This window comes from Ursus arctos, unplaced genomic scaffold (genome assembly GCF_023065955.2).
Source record: "Ursus arctos isolate Adak ecotype North America unplaced genomic scaffold, UrsArc2.0 scaffold_34, whole genome shotgun sequence".
NCBI lineage: Eukaryota > Metazoa > Chordata > Mammalia > Carnivora > Ursidae > Ursus > Ursus arctos.
In genome coordinates this window covers 5,504,717-5,525,279 of record NW_026623030.1, presented here as the reverse complement: position 1 = coordinate 5,525,279, position 20,563 = coordinate 5,504,717, and the positions used below count along the sequence as shown (strand labels likewise).

Below are 20,563 nucleotides of genomic sequence, written 5' to 3'. Positions count from 1 at the left end.
TAAAAAAAAGAAAAAGAAACAAGTGTTGTCGAGAATGTGGAGAAAAGTGCTGTGCATAGTTGGTGGGGATGTAAATTGGTGTAGCCACAATGGGAAACAGTATGGAAGTTCCTCAAAAAACAGAACTACCATACAGTCCAGTAATTCCACTTCTGGGTATTCATCCAAAGGGGGAAAAAACCCACTAACTCAAAAAGATATATGCACCTCCATGTTCACTGCAGCATTATTTACAAGAGCCAAGACATAGAAACAACCTACAGTGTCCACCAATGGATGAATGGATTTAAAAAATGTGGTCTATAAATACAATGGAATATTATTCAGCCATAAAAAGAATAAAATTTTGCCATTTTCAACAGCATGGATGGACCTTAATGGCATTATGCTAAATGAAATATCAGACAGAAAAAGATAAATACTATATGATGTCATTTATATGTGGAATCTTAAAAAAAAAAAAAAAGAAATCTGAATTCACAGGTATAGAGAACAGATTGATGGTTGCCAGAGCTAGGGAGAAAGACATATGTGGTAATAGATGCTGAATCGTTATGTTGTACGCTTGAAACTAATAATGTTATATGTCAATTATATCTCAATTTAAAAAAAGATGCTCAACATCATTTGTCACTAGGGAGTTGCAAATTAAAACAATGAGATACCACTACACATGTATTAGAATAACTAGTATCCAAAACACTAACACCAAATGCTGGTGGGGATGTGGAACAGGAACACTGATACACTGATACAGTCCCATTGTTAGTGGGAATGCAAAATGGTAATAGGCAATGTGAAAGACAGTTTGGCAGTTTCAAAGACAGCTAAACGTAGGCTTACCGTATGCTCCAGCAATAGCACTCCTAGGTACTTACCCAAATAAACTGAAAAGCCTACACAAAAACCTGCACACAAGCGTTTATAGCAGCTTTATCCATAATTGCCCCAAACTGGAAACAACCAAGAAGTCTTTGAATAGGTGAATGGATAAGCACACTGAGGTACCACCATACAAAGGAATATTATTTCTTGATAAAAAGAAATTATCTATGAAACCATGAAAAAACATGGAGGGAAACATGTTGCTAAGTGAAAGAAGTCAGTCTGAAAGGGCTATATACTCCATGATTCCAACTATATGACATTCTGGAAATGACAAAACTACAGAGACAGTAAAAATAGCAGTGGTTTCCAGAGGCTGCAGGGCGGGGAAGGGAAGAGATGATTAAGCACGGGGAGCACGGGGCCTTTATAGGGCAGCAAAACATTCTATATGATCCTATAATGGCGGATAAATGTCATACGTTTGTCGAAACCCACAGAACTGTACAACACAATGAGTGAACCCTAATGCAAACTCTGTACACTAGCTAATAATGTATCAATACCAGTACTTCAATTCTAACAAACGTACAACACTATCACCAGATGTTAATAGCAGGGGAAACTGGGGGTAGGGGTGAATAATACGGGAATTCTCCGTACTATCTCTGTTCCATGTTTCTGTAAACCTAAACTTCTCTAAAAAATCATATCCACTAACTTTTTTTTTTTTTAAGTACACTGTGGCCTTGCCAAATACAACTGATATTTAGTATAGCTTTAACTTGAACCACAGGTATGAGGAAGGGATAAATTGTAGAACTCATTAGGTTGGAACATAATAAAAGGGATAAGTGAAGAAAAGAATTGCCTCTAGTTATACAAACTCTCTCAATTACCACCAAATGGGAGAAATTCAAATTTTCTTCTTTCAACAGATTGAGTCTAATTTATTCATTTCAATCTGCTTTAATCACACCTTGACTGATGCTTAGAAAAAGTAAACGCATGCAAGTTTGTAGTACTTTCTGGGCTGTTATTTTCCTACTCCTTAACAAATCTGACCCCTTCAATTTAACTTCTATTATATAATCCACCTCCTTCAACCTATTCTGCTTTTGAGCTTTCTAATACAAAAATTGCACAACATAGACAAGCTGTGGCAATGATGGAGCCATTGTTAAATTCTTAATCTTCAGGAAAGGTTAAGTTATGCCCTCTAGTGAATTCCCAAGGAATTTCATTAATAATTCACTGATTTCCAGAGCAGTCTTAAATGTCAAATGTATCATTTGTATAGAAAATCAATGATTTTTCCAAAATTACTACATAAATATATTCATTTACACAAAATTTTTATGTCTTTTTGTCTTTTCAGAGGATCTAAATTTTATAAGGCAAGCCATGGTGGTCTCTAATGGTAACACTGGTCCACAATCTACGTGGTTCCACCTCCATCCCCTTTTTTTGTGTTATTACATTGTGTTATTACATTGCAATGGGAAAAGGAAGGCTTTGCAGTCAGAAAGATCTGAGCTCCAACCCTTTCTGGCATTATTTTATTTAGCCTTTTTCCTCAACCTTAAAGTGGGGTTAATTACACTTTCATACTATAGTATTTATGATGATGAAATGAGATAAGATATATTAAGTATCTAGCATTTAGTATGCTATAACAATAATCAGTCCTAGTTTTCCTTCTTTACCTTCTCATCTGTTGACCTGGCCAAACCAAGTTCATATTCTTTCTTCATTTAAAGTTTTAACATTATTCCATTTGGGTGACCCCAAAACCCCAGCTTCTTTAGCAATGCATTCCACCTTGAAGTCATCTGATATTTCTCCACAACTGAAATCCTAAAACTATGCTATCGCACTCTCTGCAGCCTCTTCTACTTATAGCCTTCATTCCTTTACTCTCTGGACTCTAGTTCCACAGGACCTTTCTCTACCCTACCTTCCTTTTTCTTTCAAATCTTACAGCTCCTCCTGGTTTCATTCAGAAGTCTTTAACCAGCCTCAATTCTCCAGTGCATTATTTGAATTACTACTTTGTTCATCTGTAAACACCAGCCCACAAAATCTAATCCTGAGCTAGTCCAACTATCTGTTTTTCCTGCAACTATATCTCGTAGCTGAGCACTAACAAAAATCACACAATTGAGTGAATTAGCACCCAGCATACACTGAGGGTACCTCATCTTATTTCAGAAAGGTTGTGAATGTTATGTGACATCTTACAGTGGTTCCTGGTCCAATCAGCTTCCTCTCCCTTTCCTTTCAATGACCATTCCACACCCTTCCCAATCTCTTCAAACCTCTTATACTTTATTTTCAGCCAATGATAAAATATAACAGATACATAAAACCGTATCTCTCCTGTTTAAAACTCTCCAATTTCTCTTAGAGTAAAAGCTTAAGTCTGTAATGACAATCATTTACAATACCTCACATATCTCCTCCCTTTTCTTCTCTGAACGCATCGTCTACTCTTTTTCTCACTCTGCTCCAGCCACACTGGACCCCCTTTGCAGCTCTTCCAACATGTTAAAATTGCCACTGTAAGAATTTTGCACTAGCTATTCCCTCTGCTTGGAATAGGCTTTCTCCAGGTGTCTGCATGGCTAATTCTTTCACTTCCTATGAGTCTTTTTTCAAATGGCGTCCATTCCATGAGGTATGCCTTGACTAGCCTACTTAAAATCACAATACCACTTCCAGTCCTCCCTTCCCAACATCCCAATCTTCCTTATCTTGCTCTATATGTTTCTTTTTTCATAGCAGTTATCTTCTAACATCCTATTTATTTATTTATTTATTTATTTATTGTGTTTACTACTCAGTGGTCCCACAACACAGATGAACTTATCCCTTTCTTCCCTTTAAAAATGAGTCAAAGTTATTAGGGGTGAATTTTCTCAACTTCAGCCTTCACATTTCCAAAGTTATGTGTATCCACACCCATTTCAGAATCCCTTAACTCCTTCCTCAGAAAAGAAACTCAATCCTCCACCTGTGTTCTAAATCTATCCTCTTCCTGTCTTTTCCAAGACTCTGCTCAACCACATTTTCCTTGTATTTTTCTACTGCTATTCTCCTTCCTGTACTTCAACCGCCCTCTCCTCTGGCTTCTTTCCTTCAGCATGTAAGATATGCCATTAAGAAAATAGGTCCCTCTGTAATAGCTGCCCAATTTCCTATTATCCTCACTGTATATAAGGATCCCTAGTTCAGTGGCAGCAGTTCCTGCTGTAATTTCTGACCCAGAGAAGAGCAATCACAAAGTTCTTCATGGATGCTGGGGTTCCCCTCATAATTTATTTCTCACTGTCATGGTGAGACCCTCCAGAGCGGGTGAGCTGGTCTTACATGATAAATCCACACTACCATTCCAATCTCCCTAGGTCTTTGGATCCCTTCCCCTATAGTATACCAAGGCAGGTCTGGTATTCTAACTTCATGAAGCATGGGGTCACCTTTTGGTCCAAGCTTCAGCCAACCAACCAGACAGAAGCCCTTCCTAATCCCTCAAGCTGTAACAGTGAATCCAGAATCTTTGTTTAGTGGTCCCTATATCAATAATTTTGGCCTGGTCCAACTTTATGTTCCCTCCACCATTATCCCACACCTTTAATAACCCACCCCACAAAAATACCCCAGATTTCTACGTGTATTAAAAAAAAAAAATCATGTGGTTTTTAGAGTGCAGCACACCTCCTCATGGGACATACTTTGTAGCTTGCCTTTGAGGGCCTGCCAGGACGTGAGTCTAGCAGCAAAGAGCAGTAGGGATAGTTCGTAGGGAGAATCCGCTACATCTTTGCAAGGCAAATACCTCCAGGAACGCCATTACAGGTACTTCACACAGAGCAGGGTTAAATTCGCAAAGAGGAGTGGAAGATCTGCTTTTGCTGGCAAAGACAATGCATTAAAATTTAGGGGTTCAGTAACTCATTCCAAATTTGAGGACTGCATTCCTTCTCAGTCAACGTCCTCATTTTAACAGCAGATACTCTGTTAGATGGGGATTCATTTTGCATTGCAATTCAACCATTTTTCAGGATGAGACTCTGGGTTTGGTTTTCAGCAGTCTCAGCTCTGCATCTACAGGAGACGAGTTTCTTCAGGGCAGACATAAAAACTTTCAGGTTATTTACACAGAGCTTGAGCTGGGAATCTGAAGACCTAAGCTCATCCTTTTCTTTCCCCTTCCTCCAGCATAGTTAGCAGCTAGCAGTCAGCAACCAGTGAGTCTCATTTTACTTGTTAATCTGACAAAAATGTTTTCAGTCATCAAATATGTGATCATCCCATCAAGAACCTTATCTTTTAAATACTTGAATAAGATGGTAATGTTCTGCATTTTGCAAATCTCTATTGCCACATCATATCATGGGCTATCAGTGCCCTTTTGCCACTGGGAATAGTCATTAATTAGTGCCTTTAAAATTAATCAGATTAGGGAACCAATTCCAAGAACACCATAACCAATTCAGAAAACTCATCATTAAGAATCTGTTCCTCTAGAACCACACTCAGCACCAAACTCTGAATCAGGCAAGTTTCTCCAGAGATACAAAACCAACAGGAAAAAATATATACCTATATCCCTATCTGTCTTTAGGTTTATCTATATTTAGGTAAATGGATATTTACGTCTATGTATTAGAAATCTAGATCACTTATCTAAATAGATACAGATTTATTTTAAGGAATTGGCTCACAAAATCGTGGGGGTCAGCAACTCGAAATGTGTACAGCAAATGTGCAGGTTAGAAACTGGCAGAAATCAACACTGTAGGCTTGAGGAAGAATTTTTTCTTCTTGAGACACTTCAGTTTAAAATTCAGGCCTTCAATTGATTGGATGAGGCCCACCCACATTATTGAGGGTAATCTTCTTTACTTAAAGTGAGCTGATTGCAGATGTTAACCACAGCTTATAACACCAGCACAACACCTAGATTAGTGTTTGATTAAATAGCTATGTAGTATAGCCTAGTCAAGCTGACATATAAAATTAACCATCACACATAATGAAGTTAGATTTCTCAACTAAATCTTACTTTCAACTATACCAAAAACTTTTTGAACAAGAATATCTTATGGGCTCCAAAAAGGCAGTAAAATTCCAGTAGGACCACTTTGGTGAGTAGACTGGAGGAACAGTCCTTCCTCCAAGACTGGAGAAACAAACTTTCCATTAAACCACCTCACTCCTACCTCCAAGAACACCATCATGCTTAGGAAGCTCTAAGATTCTACCTACACTTAAAGAATTTTTATGTTTCAAAAATGTGATCTTCAACTGCACAACAGAAATCACACTTTAAAATTACACTTCTGAGTGCTGTCACTTTGGAAACTAATGACTTAAAAAGCGGGATGGTATCTGCTGAATCTGTTGCTTACCTTTACTTTAACCAGAAAACTTACAAGTTACTACTCCCATTTTCTCTGACAAAAGTATAATCCAAGCCAGAAGAATCCAAAGCAGCTGGATTAATAATGAGCCAAATAATCAAAACGGCACATAAAGAAATTTTATAAATGAACTGATGTAAATCCTGTACGTCCTTTAAAAAAAAAAAGAATTTTTAAAACTTTTCTTGGCAATTCATTCATTCAATAAGCACCCAGGTATGCCAAGCATTGTTCAAAGCACTCACTGAACAAAATGATGATCCTTGCCTTGTTGGAACTCACATTCTAGTAAAGATAACGTCTTTATCGAGTTATTTCCTCTCTGAACATAATAACCCATGCATTAGGAAGTATCAGGAAATTTTCTGAAAATCTATTATGTGCCAGCCAACTTCCAGTTCTGAGGCTGGTCTTCCAGCAGACACTGCTTCATTATTAGCATAGATTCTGGTCTCTGGAGACAGCCTGCCTGGGTCCAAATCCTAGTTCACTACTTCCCAGCTGCTTCATTTGGCCAACTTACTTAACCCTCATCTATAAAATCATCATCATCATCATCTTCATCATCATCATCATAGCAACTACCCCACTGGATTACATAAGAATTAAATAAGTTCAAATATGTAAAGCACTTAGTCTGGCACACAGAAGGTACCAAAATACCAGCTATTATTTTAATTCAATTTTCAGAAAACCAGATATTACTCAAGCAATAATGGGGGAAAATAACATCAACGGTAATTTTAAAACATTTTTATCTGGCCCATTCACTCCTTCCATTACTGCTACATTCAAGGGTTTTATTCTCAACTCAAACTGCATGACTTTCAGTTAAGTTTGATAAAAAACGTAAGATGTGATCTCTACATATCTCATGCATGACATTAATTCATGGTGGAGTTTATATAAACACATAGTTAAGAGCCTTTTAATCTAATTAAAGAATGTCTTAGAAAGTCAAAATTAGATTCATTTTTCCTAAAATTACAAGAGCAATTACCTCAAGAAACTTAAGCATCAGAACTAGCAAATATGTGCTAGGTCATCGCTTAGTTCTACTGGATGGATACATATACAGCACATTCAATCTTTAGGACTTAACACCTTTGCAGTTGTCAATATTCACGAACTGAAATTCTCAACACAGCTCATTGCATGTAACAAAAAGTACAGGCACAGTCATCTGAAATTGACGGCTCATTCTCATTTGTTAAAAATAGGCCTCATTCTTGGTCCAAAGTTTATAAAGGGTCAACAACCTCAGAAAGGTTAATGCCCACAATTTGGAAGTGGCTCGATTGTAAACTACAGGCTGCAAATGCCATTCCCAACGCGAAGTCTCATTAATGAAATTACCTACTGACAAGTAGGCAGGCCAGTAAAACCCCTTTTCAAAACTGCTTTTAATGGGATCAATTTTGGTAAAGAATTCAAGATAAAAGGTACAACTAATCACGCTGTTTTTTCGCCATTAAGGTGGAGAGGCGCTGAGGCATAACAACATTAAAATGTACACGCATCAATAACCTTAGTTCAGATACAGTTTTGACCCTACGTCTCGGGTTGAAAGACCTGAACTATGGAGCTTCCGAGTTTCAGTACAGTAAGTGCCTTGGACTCTCTAGTGGAAATATGAGCGGATGGACAAAGTGCGTTTTCTTCCCCAACCATCCCATACGAAAGTCGAGCCAACATAGAGTAATAATACTTTAGCGTTTCTCAAGAATAGGGATGGGCTGCCCCCTCTTTCCAGAATCTGACAGATAAGAATGGCGTTCTTGAAGGGAGGCATGACAGAGATTCCCAAATACAACAGTAAGAACGACCTGCTAGTCCCTACGAAGTAAGATGTTGCTCATTTTTAAAATAACTCCGAGGGCGGGGACTCCCAGGCCCCTCCTCAGCCATCTTCTGACGTAAGGAAGAGCAGAGGGTGAAGGGGTACAAAGCAGAAAGCTGAAAAACAGTCCCCCAAACAGGATTTGCCTAGCCACATGCCTGCCAGAGAAGGGAGGGGGGTGACCTCTTTCGACCGCCAGGGGTGACGGGCGGGCGAGTGTGGAGGATCCTGGCCCCGCCGACGGATTCCCCGGCGTAGCCTAAGGAGCTGTGGGCGCGGGGCAAGTATCGGGTTCGCGCCCTGGTTCTGCTCCCCAACGTGCACCGGGTTGAAGGTGCCCTCTCGACCCCCACCCCCGCGCAGATCCTTAGAGATCTTGGGCCCTGGCTACCTCTTAGGAGATTGAGGCCACCGCCGTTCTCGCCGCACAGGCCAAAAGACAGCTCTTCTGATGCCACGGCGGTGTCACTCAGCACAGTGACCTGATAAAGCGTGGGTCAGGGTGCGGGAACTCACCAGGCTCAGGCGAACGCTCGCTCCCCCTCCCCCCCACCAGCACCCGCCTGGCCCACCAGCCGCGCCCACTTAACAACGTGCTTGCCACTGCCCGTGCGGCTCCGCGCGTCCCCCAGCAGGCCCCCGCGCGCGGCACGACGGGACTCGTAGTTCCGGCGCGAAGGTCGAGCGACCTTCCACTCGCAGCCGAGGGTGGCGTCACGTGATCCGTCCACTCCCCGGAAGTGGCGTAACAACACACGCGTGGCGCCGACTGCCGGTTCCGCAAACAGAACCGTGGATGGCTGTGTCGGTGTAAGTGTGGTGTTTGGAACTCTGGCCATTCTTCTTTGTCTTTAGCCCCTCCGTCGCCGTCGTGATAGAAGGGGTACTCCAACTACTGACATGGGCTAGCTTCGCCCTAGTTCTCTTCCTTCAGTACCGGCCGCTCGAGGTTTATTGTGCACCCAACCCGAAGCTAAGTGGGCAGTACTCGTGGGAGTCGGCGGGCTCTGTTGCTCATTCAGATCGAGAGAGCCGGGGTCTGGAGCAGCCCTAAGATTTGTCTCAGGCCGCACCTCAGCGGTGCTGAGAAGGCAGGCTGGGGGAGGGATTGTCGGATCCGAAGAAGCGTCTGTGTTGTCTTGAGCGGCGGATCGGGAACGTGAACCGGAGGTTTAGTGAGAGCTAGGCCGCGCCAATGACGGAAGAGGGTGATCTTGGCTGGAGATTTCCCTTCTCGCCTTTGTTGCGTCCTCTTAGGCCTCCCGAGTTGACCCCCGTCTAGCTGGCGGGTCAGGGTGTAGAGGTTGTCCTGCTTGAGGTTAAGCTTAGGGGTTCTGGGGACTCGGTCGTTCTTTGAGAAACGGCTTTGAGAAACTGAAATGATGGAGACGTGGCCTGCCTCAGAGGTGTGACTGGAAAGCCAGGTCGAAATGCGTATTTGGATATTTAATGCATTTCCGTCTTTGGGTCAGTTTAATCTTTAGCCTAAGCTCCTCCTCGGAGGATTCTGAGGGGCAGCTCTCTTTAGTTTGGAGTTTATTCATTATTGCACTTTGATGCCCGGTTTTTAACCTTCTTACCCATTTCTGTGGTCCTTGGAAATTCTGTGTGGTTTATTCTGACCGAATCGATTATGTGTTTTATGACATCCCATCTGTGGTAATAGAGTTGCCTAGACATTTGATAATTCGGTGGACAGTATTACTACATAATCATTTTAAATAGGTATTCTGAAAATTACATTTCTGGGTGATTTTTTTTCTTTCTTTCTCTGATTCAGTTCTTCTTAGTTTGTCATGTCTTGGTATTTTGTTACCTACACCTTGTGTAGTGAAAGCTAATATCCCTTGAAACCCTTCCTGGTTTATAGTGACTTGTTTTTACCCATTCCCTTAAGCAACTTCATTTCTTATTCTATTTCTTCACTCAAAAGACTTTTCCCTCACCTCTTCGTAACTTTCGGGTTTTGAATTTGCTGAATCGCACCAATTTTTGGACTTTTGCTCTCCCTTCTGCATTTGGTTTGAATAATACAGCCTACATTTTAAAGGTGGTATATAGATTGTAAGTTTCTTGAAGATTAACCACATAGTGCCTTATTGAGATCCTCTGTAGTAGTAAAATTGTCCAACGACTTAGTAAGTTCCTGTTCCATAGTTCACTTACTTCTCTCTCTCTCTCTTCCATTTTACACATAGGCCTATGAACCTTTGAAGGAGACTTAGTAGTCATTAAGTGAATCTTGCAACTTCTTGTCCAAAGCTATGTCTTCACTTTTCTAATTCTGGCACCCGTTATGAAATAAGGATTTCAGAAGTTAACTGTAGGTTCCCAGACTTTTCCTGTTCTTGGTGCCCTTAGTCTCTGAATTTTTTTTTCAGTATCACTAGTATCAGAAGTAATATCCAACAGTTCCACTTAGTAGTTTAGTCCAAAGAATTTAGTATTTATGTCTTAATAACTTTAAAAATAATACACAAGTTGAAAGGAAAAAATAATGTTTGTGTTTAATTCTTAGTTAACCATGAGTGCTTACTAATAGGATGTGTAAACCCATTGAGTACTGTACAGTTTCTCAAGCTTTGAAATCAGATTTGACATTGCCAACTTCATTTCCTGTTTCAAACACGTTGATATCCTTTGGTGCCACCAAAATCTCAGCTTCACAAAGTTCTGATATCATTGAAGAGAATGTAGTGCAATCTACTCAGTTGAAACCGTGCTCTATTTGAAGCTGTATTTGTGATATCTTCCAGATGTCAGATATCAGGATTTCCCTTAAAATTTTAAAATATCCTGCTGTGCCTGTACAAGTTTGTTATAGTGTCCGGCTTACAATTTGGGAACCAAGGCTATAAAGAAAGGATCAGAATAGAAATGGAATTAGTGCTTGTGTAGTACTCCCACTTCATCTGTCAGTTTCAATGCCAGTAATGACTTTCATGGATGAGATCGTATGTATGTTTAGGGATTATAATTAGTACTTCCATATTAGCATATCCAGAGATTCATGTAAAACATATATCAGTTAATGTTTTCAGTATTTTCTCTATAATGAGACTTTTTTAAACTCCTAGTTGATTACTGAAATTGAATGCCTAGCTTCTGGTTAAAATTGTTTTAAAGTTTCCACATTAGTGTTTACAAGTAATATCAAATTTTTGCCATTCCAGTGTTAGTTCATGAAGTTTTACCATCTATTTAAGTAATCAAAAATGGAAAATTCTGCAAAAGCAGAGGAGTGTGAAAAGATCTCTCTTGAGGAGGCAAAAGCGTCAATAGATTTGGAAACAGAGTCTTCATTCAGTGTTAATGAAAACACAACCACTCCTGGGACTGGGCTTTCTGAAAAGGCTTCTATCTGTGGACAAGTAGACACACCAAAAAAGAGAAGAATGGAATTTGAAGATGATCTTGTAAAGGAAAGTTCTAGTTGTGGGGAAGATATTCCAACCAAGAAAAGAAAACTTGATGCTGAAACTGTCCCAGAGGAAAAAGGTTCTGGTGATGATGAGGGCATTTCAAGGAAAAGAAGAATGGAAACTGATGATTTTCCAAAAGATGAACCTTCTACTGGAGATGGCACACAGAAAAAGAGAAAAATAGAACTCGAGGATGTTCCTGAAAAGCAAAAAGTATGTTGAATGTATTTTTTTAATTCATAATGGAGTGTGTCATTGAAATGTGGAGCAGTTGTGAAATAATAACTATTTTTTATGTAATCGTAAACCTTAAGAATGTTCTGTTCGTAACAGATAATGTCTAAAGATAGAGTAGGCTTTTAACTCTTGTAATTTAGTTGCTTTTATTTGGGTGAAACTTCTGCTAATTGAAATAATTTTTGTTATTTAAGAACTCTTATTTGACTAGAAACTTGAAAGCTAGTTTATTTTATAGTTTGTCTTTTCTCAGTGTTTTAAAAAAAAGTGTTAAGTTCCAGTTGATATACTTTTTTTTTTCCTTTTTTATTATGTGTTCATCACCACTTTCTTGTGTCAGAAATAGTAGAGATTATGACTTAAAAGATAAATTTCAACATTACACCCAGGTTTAATGTGATTCCTTTAACTGTATTGTTTCCAGCTTCTCACTGGGGTAGTTACATACAATTTTAAGCCTGATATTTAGGATGGATATTATAGAACAAGGGACAGCAAGTCATTTTCATCTGGGAATACCATATTATGAAGGAATCTGAGGCAGAATATGAATTTGGATGGAAGGAGTACTTCAGTGAATGAGTAAAAATCCTGGTATCAGTCCTGAAGAGTAAAGTGTTAGGCTAGGCTTTTGTCATTGGTAGGGTGTGAATCCTTGTAACAGAAAGGAGCTTGTATTATACCCACAGTTTTCAAACTTCACTAGCAGCAGAACCCTTTCTTCCAAGTAAAAATATTAAACCTGATATGTAAGATGAAGCACTTTGGTTGAACAGAGAAGTGTGGGAATTTGAAGCCTTTTACCTACCATGGCATTTTTGCAGAATGCTTGGGGTCTTGGGTAGGTAGCACAAATGGAAACTGTTGGAATAGATTAAAAGAAAAATCAAAACAAAACAAAACAAAAACATTGATCCTGAACATAATTCCTTTGTGGGTGTTATCTCATTTAATGCTTACATCAATTTTATATAATAATATAATAAATATAACTTATTCCTATTCTATTCTCTTGTAGGAACCCAATCCACTGACTGACATTTATTGAATTGAATAAATCAGAACTCTGGAAGAGTACTGGTTTTATTAAGACATTGACACCAAAATTATACAGATGAAAGATCAAGATGAAAATTTTAAACCAAGAGGTGTACTTAAAAATAGGGAACAGGGGAGAACAAATCTTATGTGTGATTATAATTAGTAGGATTTCTATCATCAATGACATTGCTTATTGAAGTTTATCAATTTCATTAGTATTTTATCCTTATATAGGTCAGATGCTCTTTTAGGTTTATTTTTGCCATGTTCTGATCCTTAATTTTGTTCCATTCTCTTCTTTTCAGAACTTAGAAGAGGGACACAGTTCAGCAGTGGCTGCCCACTATAATGAACTGCAGGAAGTTGGTTTGGAGAAGCGTAGCCAAAGTCGTATTTTTTACCTAAGAAACTTTAATAATTGGATGAAAAGCGTCCTCATTGGTATGATTGATTGATTTTTGATTTCTAGTTTGGAGTTTTTTATTTCAGCTTATGTTTCTTTTTTTTTTTTCCCAAATGATTATTCATATGCTAAACTATTAAGTCTTTAATTCCTATTCATTTAATTATCAAGTCTTGACTTCATAAAACTGTAGCAAAAATTAAAACTAGACCTTCAAGATAATTCTTTTTATATTTACTTTTGGACTACATAAGATATTTATGAGAATGTAATTGATACTAAGTTCATAAGTTAATTAGGCTTTCAAAGGCAGGGTGCACCTTTTATACTTAATAATTACTCTGTTTACTCTAATAGTTTTGGAACAGTGACATAATGTTGGATTAAGTATTCAGCTTTTGTTAAGTCAAGAAAATGGGCAGTGTCATGATTTTTCATCTCTAGGCGTTTAATGAGTCAGAAGGTCATATGTGGTGATTTTCAGTTGAAATTGTTTTTCTTGTAAAGTGTCTAGGGAGAAATAAAGTTTAATTTGAGGCTTGATGAAGACATTCAGCTTTTTGGAGCCAGCATTTTATTTATGGAAACTCATCTTTAAAATTAAAATGGGGGGAAATATGGTGGTGGAAATAAAACTCAGAATACATTTATTGCTCTGTATATCTAGTATATTAAATAGTTGGATTCCTTATGTGAGTTTAGAGATTTTTTTTTTTTAGATTTTATTTATTTATTTGTCAGAGAGAGAGAGAGAAAGAACACAAGCAGGGGGAGCGGCAGGCAGAGGGAAAAGCAGGCTCCCTGCTGAGCATGGACCCTGATGTGGGACTTGATCCCAGGACTCTGGGATCATGACCTGAGCTGAAGGCAGACAATGACTGAGCCACCCAGGCATCCTGAGTTTAGAGAATTTTTAAAAGCCAGTGGGTTTTGAAGTTTTTCACATTAAGATTTTGGGTGGTTTTTCAAAAAGCCAGCCTCAGGAAAAGTGTAAATACTTTCGTGATTACACTAGAAAGAATAAAGTGCTAATTATGGGTACTTTCTACTAGTTTTGATGATAATTTACTAATTTTTATTTTACTTATTTATTTTAAAGGTTTTTTAAAATAATCTCTTCACCCAACATGGGGCTCAAACTTAAAATCCCAAAATGAAGAGTCACATGCTTTACAAACTGAGCCAGCCAGGCGCCCCAATAATTTACTTTTTTTTTTTTTTAAGATTTATTTATTTATTTTAGAGCAAGAGTGAGAGAAAGAGCACAAATGGGAGGGGGAGAGGGAGAGGGAGAGAGCATCTCAAGCAGACTCCCCGCTGAGTGCAGAACCTGATACAGGGCTCGATTCCACAACCCTGAGACCATGACCTGAGCCGAAATTGAGTGGGATGCTTAATTGACTGAACCACCCAGGCGCCCCAATAATTGACTGATATTTAAAGATACATTATTCATTCTGAATAGTATTGGGAGTAGGAACTAGGCTCATTATTTCAAACACATATTAATATTTTCTATCTCACTTTGTTTTTAATTTCATGTTTTATTACAGAAATATGATTTTTTTGTCTCTGCTAGTTTTCAGCTAGGGTAATTGAATGTTAGCTTATCAACCCTTCCCCTTTTATTTTTAAGGTTAGTATTATGGCATTTTTAATCTATATTTTTAAGGTAATCTATGGACCCTAGTCCTAATTTCTTTTCATTTTTTCTTTTCCTCATCATTCTCAGTAATATAGATAACTTCTAGGGTATTTTTTCTGATGTGTCATTTATTCGTGTGTTTATTCATTGAATAAATGTTTTAAGTTTAACTATATTTTTCATATCATTAGTTATATTATTTTTATAATCAGGGAGAGAGGTCATTTTTAAAAAGTCTGAAGTCAGACTTAGCAAAAAATTTTTCTCTCCACATATTTGTGCTATTCTTTCCTCCTTCAGCTGTTCCAGAAACTCTCTGAATGGGTGCTTTGCTGTCTGCACCTGTCTTTCTGGTCCTGTGTAATTGGTGTGGTCTGTGCCAGCCTCCCTCTCTGGCTTTTTTCCCCTTTCTCTTCTCAGTGCCCATTCTTTGTCATTCATTTTCTCTTTCTTGTTGGTAGTTACAGTTTAGTTACTACTTGAGTACTATTCTTGAATGTGATAAAGATATCTTTGAATAATGTTTCATGATGATTTTCCCTCTTACTAGTCTTACTGTCTGGAAATAAAGAAATTTCACAATAGTTTTTTACTCATTTCATATTATTTGTTATGCTGTTTTTAAAAAAGATTTAGAGAGTGTGTGTGCGCTTGCATGGGTGAGGGGAGGGGCAGAGGGAGAGGGAGAGAGAAGCCTCAAACAGATTCCCCACTGTGCGTGGAGACTGATGTGGGACTCAGTTTGAGGACCCTAGATTATGACCTGAGCTGAGATCAAGAGTTGGCCGCTTAGTGGGGCGCCTGGGTGGCACAGCGGTTAAGCGTCTGCCTTCCGCTCAGGGCGTGATCCTGGTGTTATGGGATCGAGCCCCACATCAGGCTCCTCCGCTGTGAGCCTGCTTCTTCCTCTCCCACTCCCCCTGCTTGTGTTCCCTCTCTCGCTGGCTGTCTCTATCTCTGTCAAATAAATAAATAAAATCTTAAAAAAAAAAAAAAAAGAGTTGACCGCTTAACCAACTGAGCCACTCGGGCACCCCGGTTATGCTGTTTTTTTTAAGATTCATAGCAGAAAGTTAAATATACAACACTTATGCTTCTGTTGAAATTACTTTAAGATCCTATGGGCAGTGAAAGGCAGAAATACTCATAACAGAATTTTTTTTTTTTTTTTAGATTTTTATTTATTTTAAGAGAGAGAGCATTGGAGGGGGTGAAGGGTAGGGGGAGAGGGAGAAAGAGACCTTCTGCCAAGCAGGGAGCTCAACACGGGGCCCAGTCCCAGGACCCCAAGATCATGACCTGAGCCGAAGGCAGAGTCTTAACTGACTGAGCCGCCCAGGCTCCCTGTGAATATTTTAGTAGTCAAAATAATACACACATGAAATAGGAAGTGTTAAACTCAGAGTGATAAAGACAAGAGTAGATCTGCGATTCAGTATTGTGTCAGGTTTTAGAATTGCTGAATACTTCAGTTGTCTAAGAATACTGATATGCCTTTAACTGATATTTGAACCATTTGTCTATTGATGTATGGGGTCCTAATGATACTATTTGTTGGTTATTAATGTGATTTGGTAGCTTGGGATGGAAGATTCCAGTTTTTATTTTAGAGTGTTTAAGAATTTTGGTCACAGTAAAATTAAGAGGGATGTATAGTTTTTGGACTAGTTCTTGTATTGATTTTGGTGGTGAGCCTGACATCTTTTATAAAAGTCAAGCACTCTTATGATCCTATAATAATTTTGATTTAGTTAGGGATATTATAAGCTAAAGATTTAGCTTTTAGAAAGAGAAAACTACAAAAATGATGAGTAATTTTTTTTTCTTATGAACAAGTGTTGAATCTTCTTGTATTAATTAGAATTTAAAATGTCTGCTCTTCAGTGTTGAGTCAAATTCTAAAAGTAACCTGCAAAAACCTGTCTGAACTTTCTAAAATACCAGACACATACTCTCTAATCTGTAATGCTAGAGGGTCAGGTTAACTAACTCTTAGTCATATTTTGAAATGTTCACCAAAACTTATGAATTAATTACATAAATGAACATGTAATAGTTTATAGTAAGCATCAAGCAGGTGTTAGTAGGTTATTGGGCATAACAGTTTATGCCGTAGTAAAAATGGAGAAATGATAATTTATTATGACATTTCTCTCTTAGGGGAATTTTTAGAAAAGGTACGACAGAAAAAAAAACGTGATATCACTGTTTTGGACCTGGGATGTGGTAAAGGTGGAGATTTGCTCAAGTGGAAAAAGGGAAGAATTAACAAGCTAGTTTGTACAGGTAAGATAAATAATGGCATGGGCAAGAATAATTTGTGATCAATCAGGTAACTGGAAGATAAACAGAATCTCAGTATCACATGACACTAAAATATAAGAAGATAGCTGGGGCTGTGTGTGAGATGGGTGTTTTTTTAAATGAGTTTTGAGACTTTACTGATGGTGTTACGTAATATAGGTAATGAACCTGGGATAACTTGTCCTCCCTAAAAGGAGGGAAGTAATCAAAGTTAGAGTCATGTCTAAAGCATAAACTTGAAACTTCCACTGGCCAAATATAGGACAGTTTGATCATCAAAAAGAATAGTGATTTCAGTGGATTGAAACACATCAAATAAAGGAAAAAAATTCATTGTTCACCCTTGGAGGTTGCTAGGAAACTTACTCATCATTCTGAAATTCATACATTAAGGGTTGGGGTATCTTCCTTACCCTATGTGAACTGTATTTTAAGGTGACCAAATGGTTGAAAAGGGAGATTCCACTCTATTAAAAAATCAGAATGAATAAGTGCAGTAGGAATGATGAAAATCACAATTTTCCACCCTTGATGAAACAACAGATCTACACAGCAACCATAAAAAGTTGCTAAAGCTAGTAGGTGAGAAAGGTTGATAGGAATGTAATAACTGAATGAATCAAGCACCTGAACCCACTGGTCAGCCTTCACGCTAAAGTGGGACAAGCAGATGTCGTGTTCTTCCAGTGAGATGAAGTGCATAGCACCACCTGTAAAGTTACCTAAATTAGCACTTCTCAAATTTTTTGGTTTTATGAACACTATATACCCTTATTTTTAGGATGGCGGGCCACAGAAAGCTATTGTGTATGTGGTTATAGCTCTTGATTATAGAAATTAAAATTGAGAATTTAAGAAATATTTTTATTCATTAAAAAATAAAGTTTTTTTTTTTTTAAGATTTTATTTATTTATTTGACAGAAAGAGAGCCAGCGAGAGAGGGAACACAGGCAGAGGGAGTGGGAGAGAAGGAAACAGGCTCCCAGCGGAGGAGCCTGATGCAGGGCTCGATCCCAGGACCCCGGGATCACGCCCTGAGCCGAAGGCAGACGCTTAACGACTGAGCCATCTAGGCGCCCCATAAAAAATAAAGTTTAGTGAGAAGACTGGCACCGTAAAAATATTTTTCCAAATACCTTTAGAGTCTAGAATAGTAGGAGTTTTCACGCCTGTTTCTGCCTTCACTGTTGAGATGTGTGGTTTGATGCATAGTTGTAAAATGAAGGGCTATTTTCACAGTCTTTTCAGATAATGGAGCGTATTCGTCTTTCATACTGTATCCAAACTCAGCAGGTGGTAGTTATCCTTAAAGGAAGTTGGAGTGTGGCATCAGAATTTGTGTCAGTGAAATTTTTGTATTCTGTTATATTGAAATCCATTGGTCTGTCTTGTGCTTTGAATGGATCTTTTGCCCTGCAAGATTTTGTAATATTTGGAAAATAATGTTCACTAAAATTATATAGATCTTCTAAATGTTGACATCAAGAAATCAAATTTTTTTAATGTTACCAGCAGTCAGAAAAATTTTTATTGGGAAGATGCCCAGCCCATGGTGGTAGATGAAGTGTTTCAAATTTGTAATTATCACTTGAAATCTCAAGTTTTATCATTGGTAACAAATACTGTTCTTTTATTTTTCTTGAAGTGAGAGGCTCACTTTGTTCATTTTCAAGAAAATGTCTGCCAAATTATAAAGTCTGAATAACCAGTTTGTCTGTCAATGGTTCTTTCAAGTGAAAACACTTGTCTGTGAAAAAAGTGGCTAGTACAGCTCAGAACATAGTCACACCAGTCCTGTTTAGACTGTTAGGTAGCACAGATGTTCTGTTACTTTCCATTTCATTACACAGAATATTGAAAAAGAGCCAAGATTTAATAAAATCAAATTTTACTGCTTTATCAGTAACATTTGAAACGAAATTGGGGTTTTTTTTCCCCGTGCTAGCTTATAGTGGTGAAGAAGATACCAGGTATTACCTGTATCGTTTGGTGCATGGCTACCTTGTATTCATGATAAGGTGCCAGCTTTACTTTCCATTGCTTTTGCACCATCATTGCAAATCTCAACACAGGAAAAAGCAAATAACTTTTTATTAAGAAAAAATAAACGATATTTTCAAAGCTGGGCCTTGATATTTTTTCAAAGTTGGGCATATAGTTAAAGTTTTATAATTCAAATTGGAGTCTAAACTTTCTGCTTTTAACTTAGAATAAGCATTTAAAAATCATGATAGAACTTTTCTGTTATCAGTACTTATTGAGAAAGCTTTTAATCCTTTTGAAAAATAATAAGGTGTTTGCATTGAAACAGATACTTTCTGTTTTGAAGGAAATAGAACCTTTTTGCTTTTACTAAGGATAGATTTCATGCTGAAGTTTATCAGTTAGGATTAATGTCCAGATTTGAGCCATCTGTGCATTTATATTTTCTCTCTGTGGGTCTTTGTTGCCAGTTACTAATGCCTGTCCCCCTTCCAGATATTGCTGATGTTTCTGTTAAACAGTGTCAGCAGCGATATGAGGACATGAAAAATCGTTGTCGTGATAATGAATATATTTTCAATGCAGAATTTGTAACTGCTGATTGTTCAAAGGTACAGAATTTTTTTCAGTTTGTCAATTTACGTTTAATATTTTTAGTTCAGGTGAATGATGTGTTTTAAAAAGCAGTTAGTTCTTTTAAAATGTACTTTGAAACACTAAAAATCTCAGGACATGCGTTTTCAGTGTCATCTAGAAATTCTGTTAATGATAAATTTCCTTAAATGACCCACTTCTGGGAATTTTTTGCTTTTAATAATTTGAACTTTAGGAATCATTTATTTGTTGCTTTTCTGTTCAGACAAGATTTATTTTCCAGTATTTTAAAATAGAACTGAACTTACATTTTGTTTACCTTGTAATTCATTGGGGTAGTTTCCCAACATATCAGAGTTTGATGTTTTGCACTTTGCACTTGTTTCTGAATTTCTTAACAACTATGAAGTTGAAGAACTACAGAGGCACTTGAATAGTGAAAGTTTCACCTTAAACTCTAATGCTTTGTCTGACTCATCAGCTCATTAAACTATTATGGATATCTTTAATCCTACACATTTTGTTTGCAGTTGTGAAAGTGAAAAGGTAAAGTGGTAGTGTACTGCTAGAATGTTGGAAACCTTTAAAAACACTTCTGCACTTTTAAAGTGTCCCAAAGGCCAGCTTTGTGGGTTTTTTTTTTTTTAATCAAGGTTATTGTTCAACGTCCTTTTATTTTAGCTTTGAAGTAAAGCCAAATAAAAGCATCAGCTTTTTTAAATGTCATATTTGGTTGATAGATTTTGAAACATGATTTCATCCTTAGTTTTTAAATTACTGTGAAAATGGGAATCAAATTCTATTGAACCAGAAGGAAAAGATCATTTCATTGTGGACCTCATTAT

At 37.8% G+C, this 20,563-nt stretch overlaps 2 protein-coding genes across 4 annotated transcripts in view; one reads left to right on the top strand and one right to left on the bottom strand.

Annotated features, from left to right (window-relative positions):
• The window catches only part of FAM210A (family with sequence similarity 210 member A), a 38,924-nt gene extending 30,186 nt beyond the window's left edge, over positions 1–8,738 (bottom strand). The window contains exon 1 of one of the 2 annotated variants that reach the window (XM_026486343.4): positions 8,480–8,738. The gene's annotated coding sequence lies outside the window, so the exon portion shown is untranslated. The remainder of the gene's footprint in view (positions 1–8,479) is intronic. The other variant, XM_026486344.4, reaches the window with a different exon arrangement.
• Positions 8,739–8,827: 89 nt separating this feature from the next.
• RNMT (RNA guanine-7 methyltransferase) overlaps positions 8,828–20,563 on the top strand; it is a 40,939-nt gene continuing 29,203 nt past the window's right edge. Inside the window, exons 1-5 of one of the 2 annotated variants that reach the window (XM_026486319.4) lie at positions 8,828–8,898; positions 11,262–11,723; positions 13,094–13,229; positions 16,997–17,122; positions 19,620–19,735. In XM_026486319.4, the coding sequence (XP_026342104.1) occupies positions 11,304–11,723; positions 13,094–13,229; positions 16,997–17,122; positions 19,620–19,735 (798 nt within the window). In that variant the 5' untranslated portion in view covers positions 8,828–8,898; positions 11,262–11,303. The remainder of the gene's footprint in view (positions 8,899–11,261; positions 11,724–13,093; positions 13,230–16,996; positions 17,123–19,619; positions 19,736–20,563) is intronic. The other variant, XM_057305851.1, reaches the window with a different exon arrangement.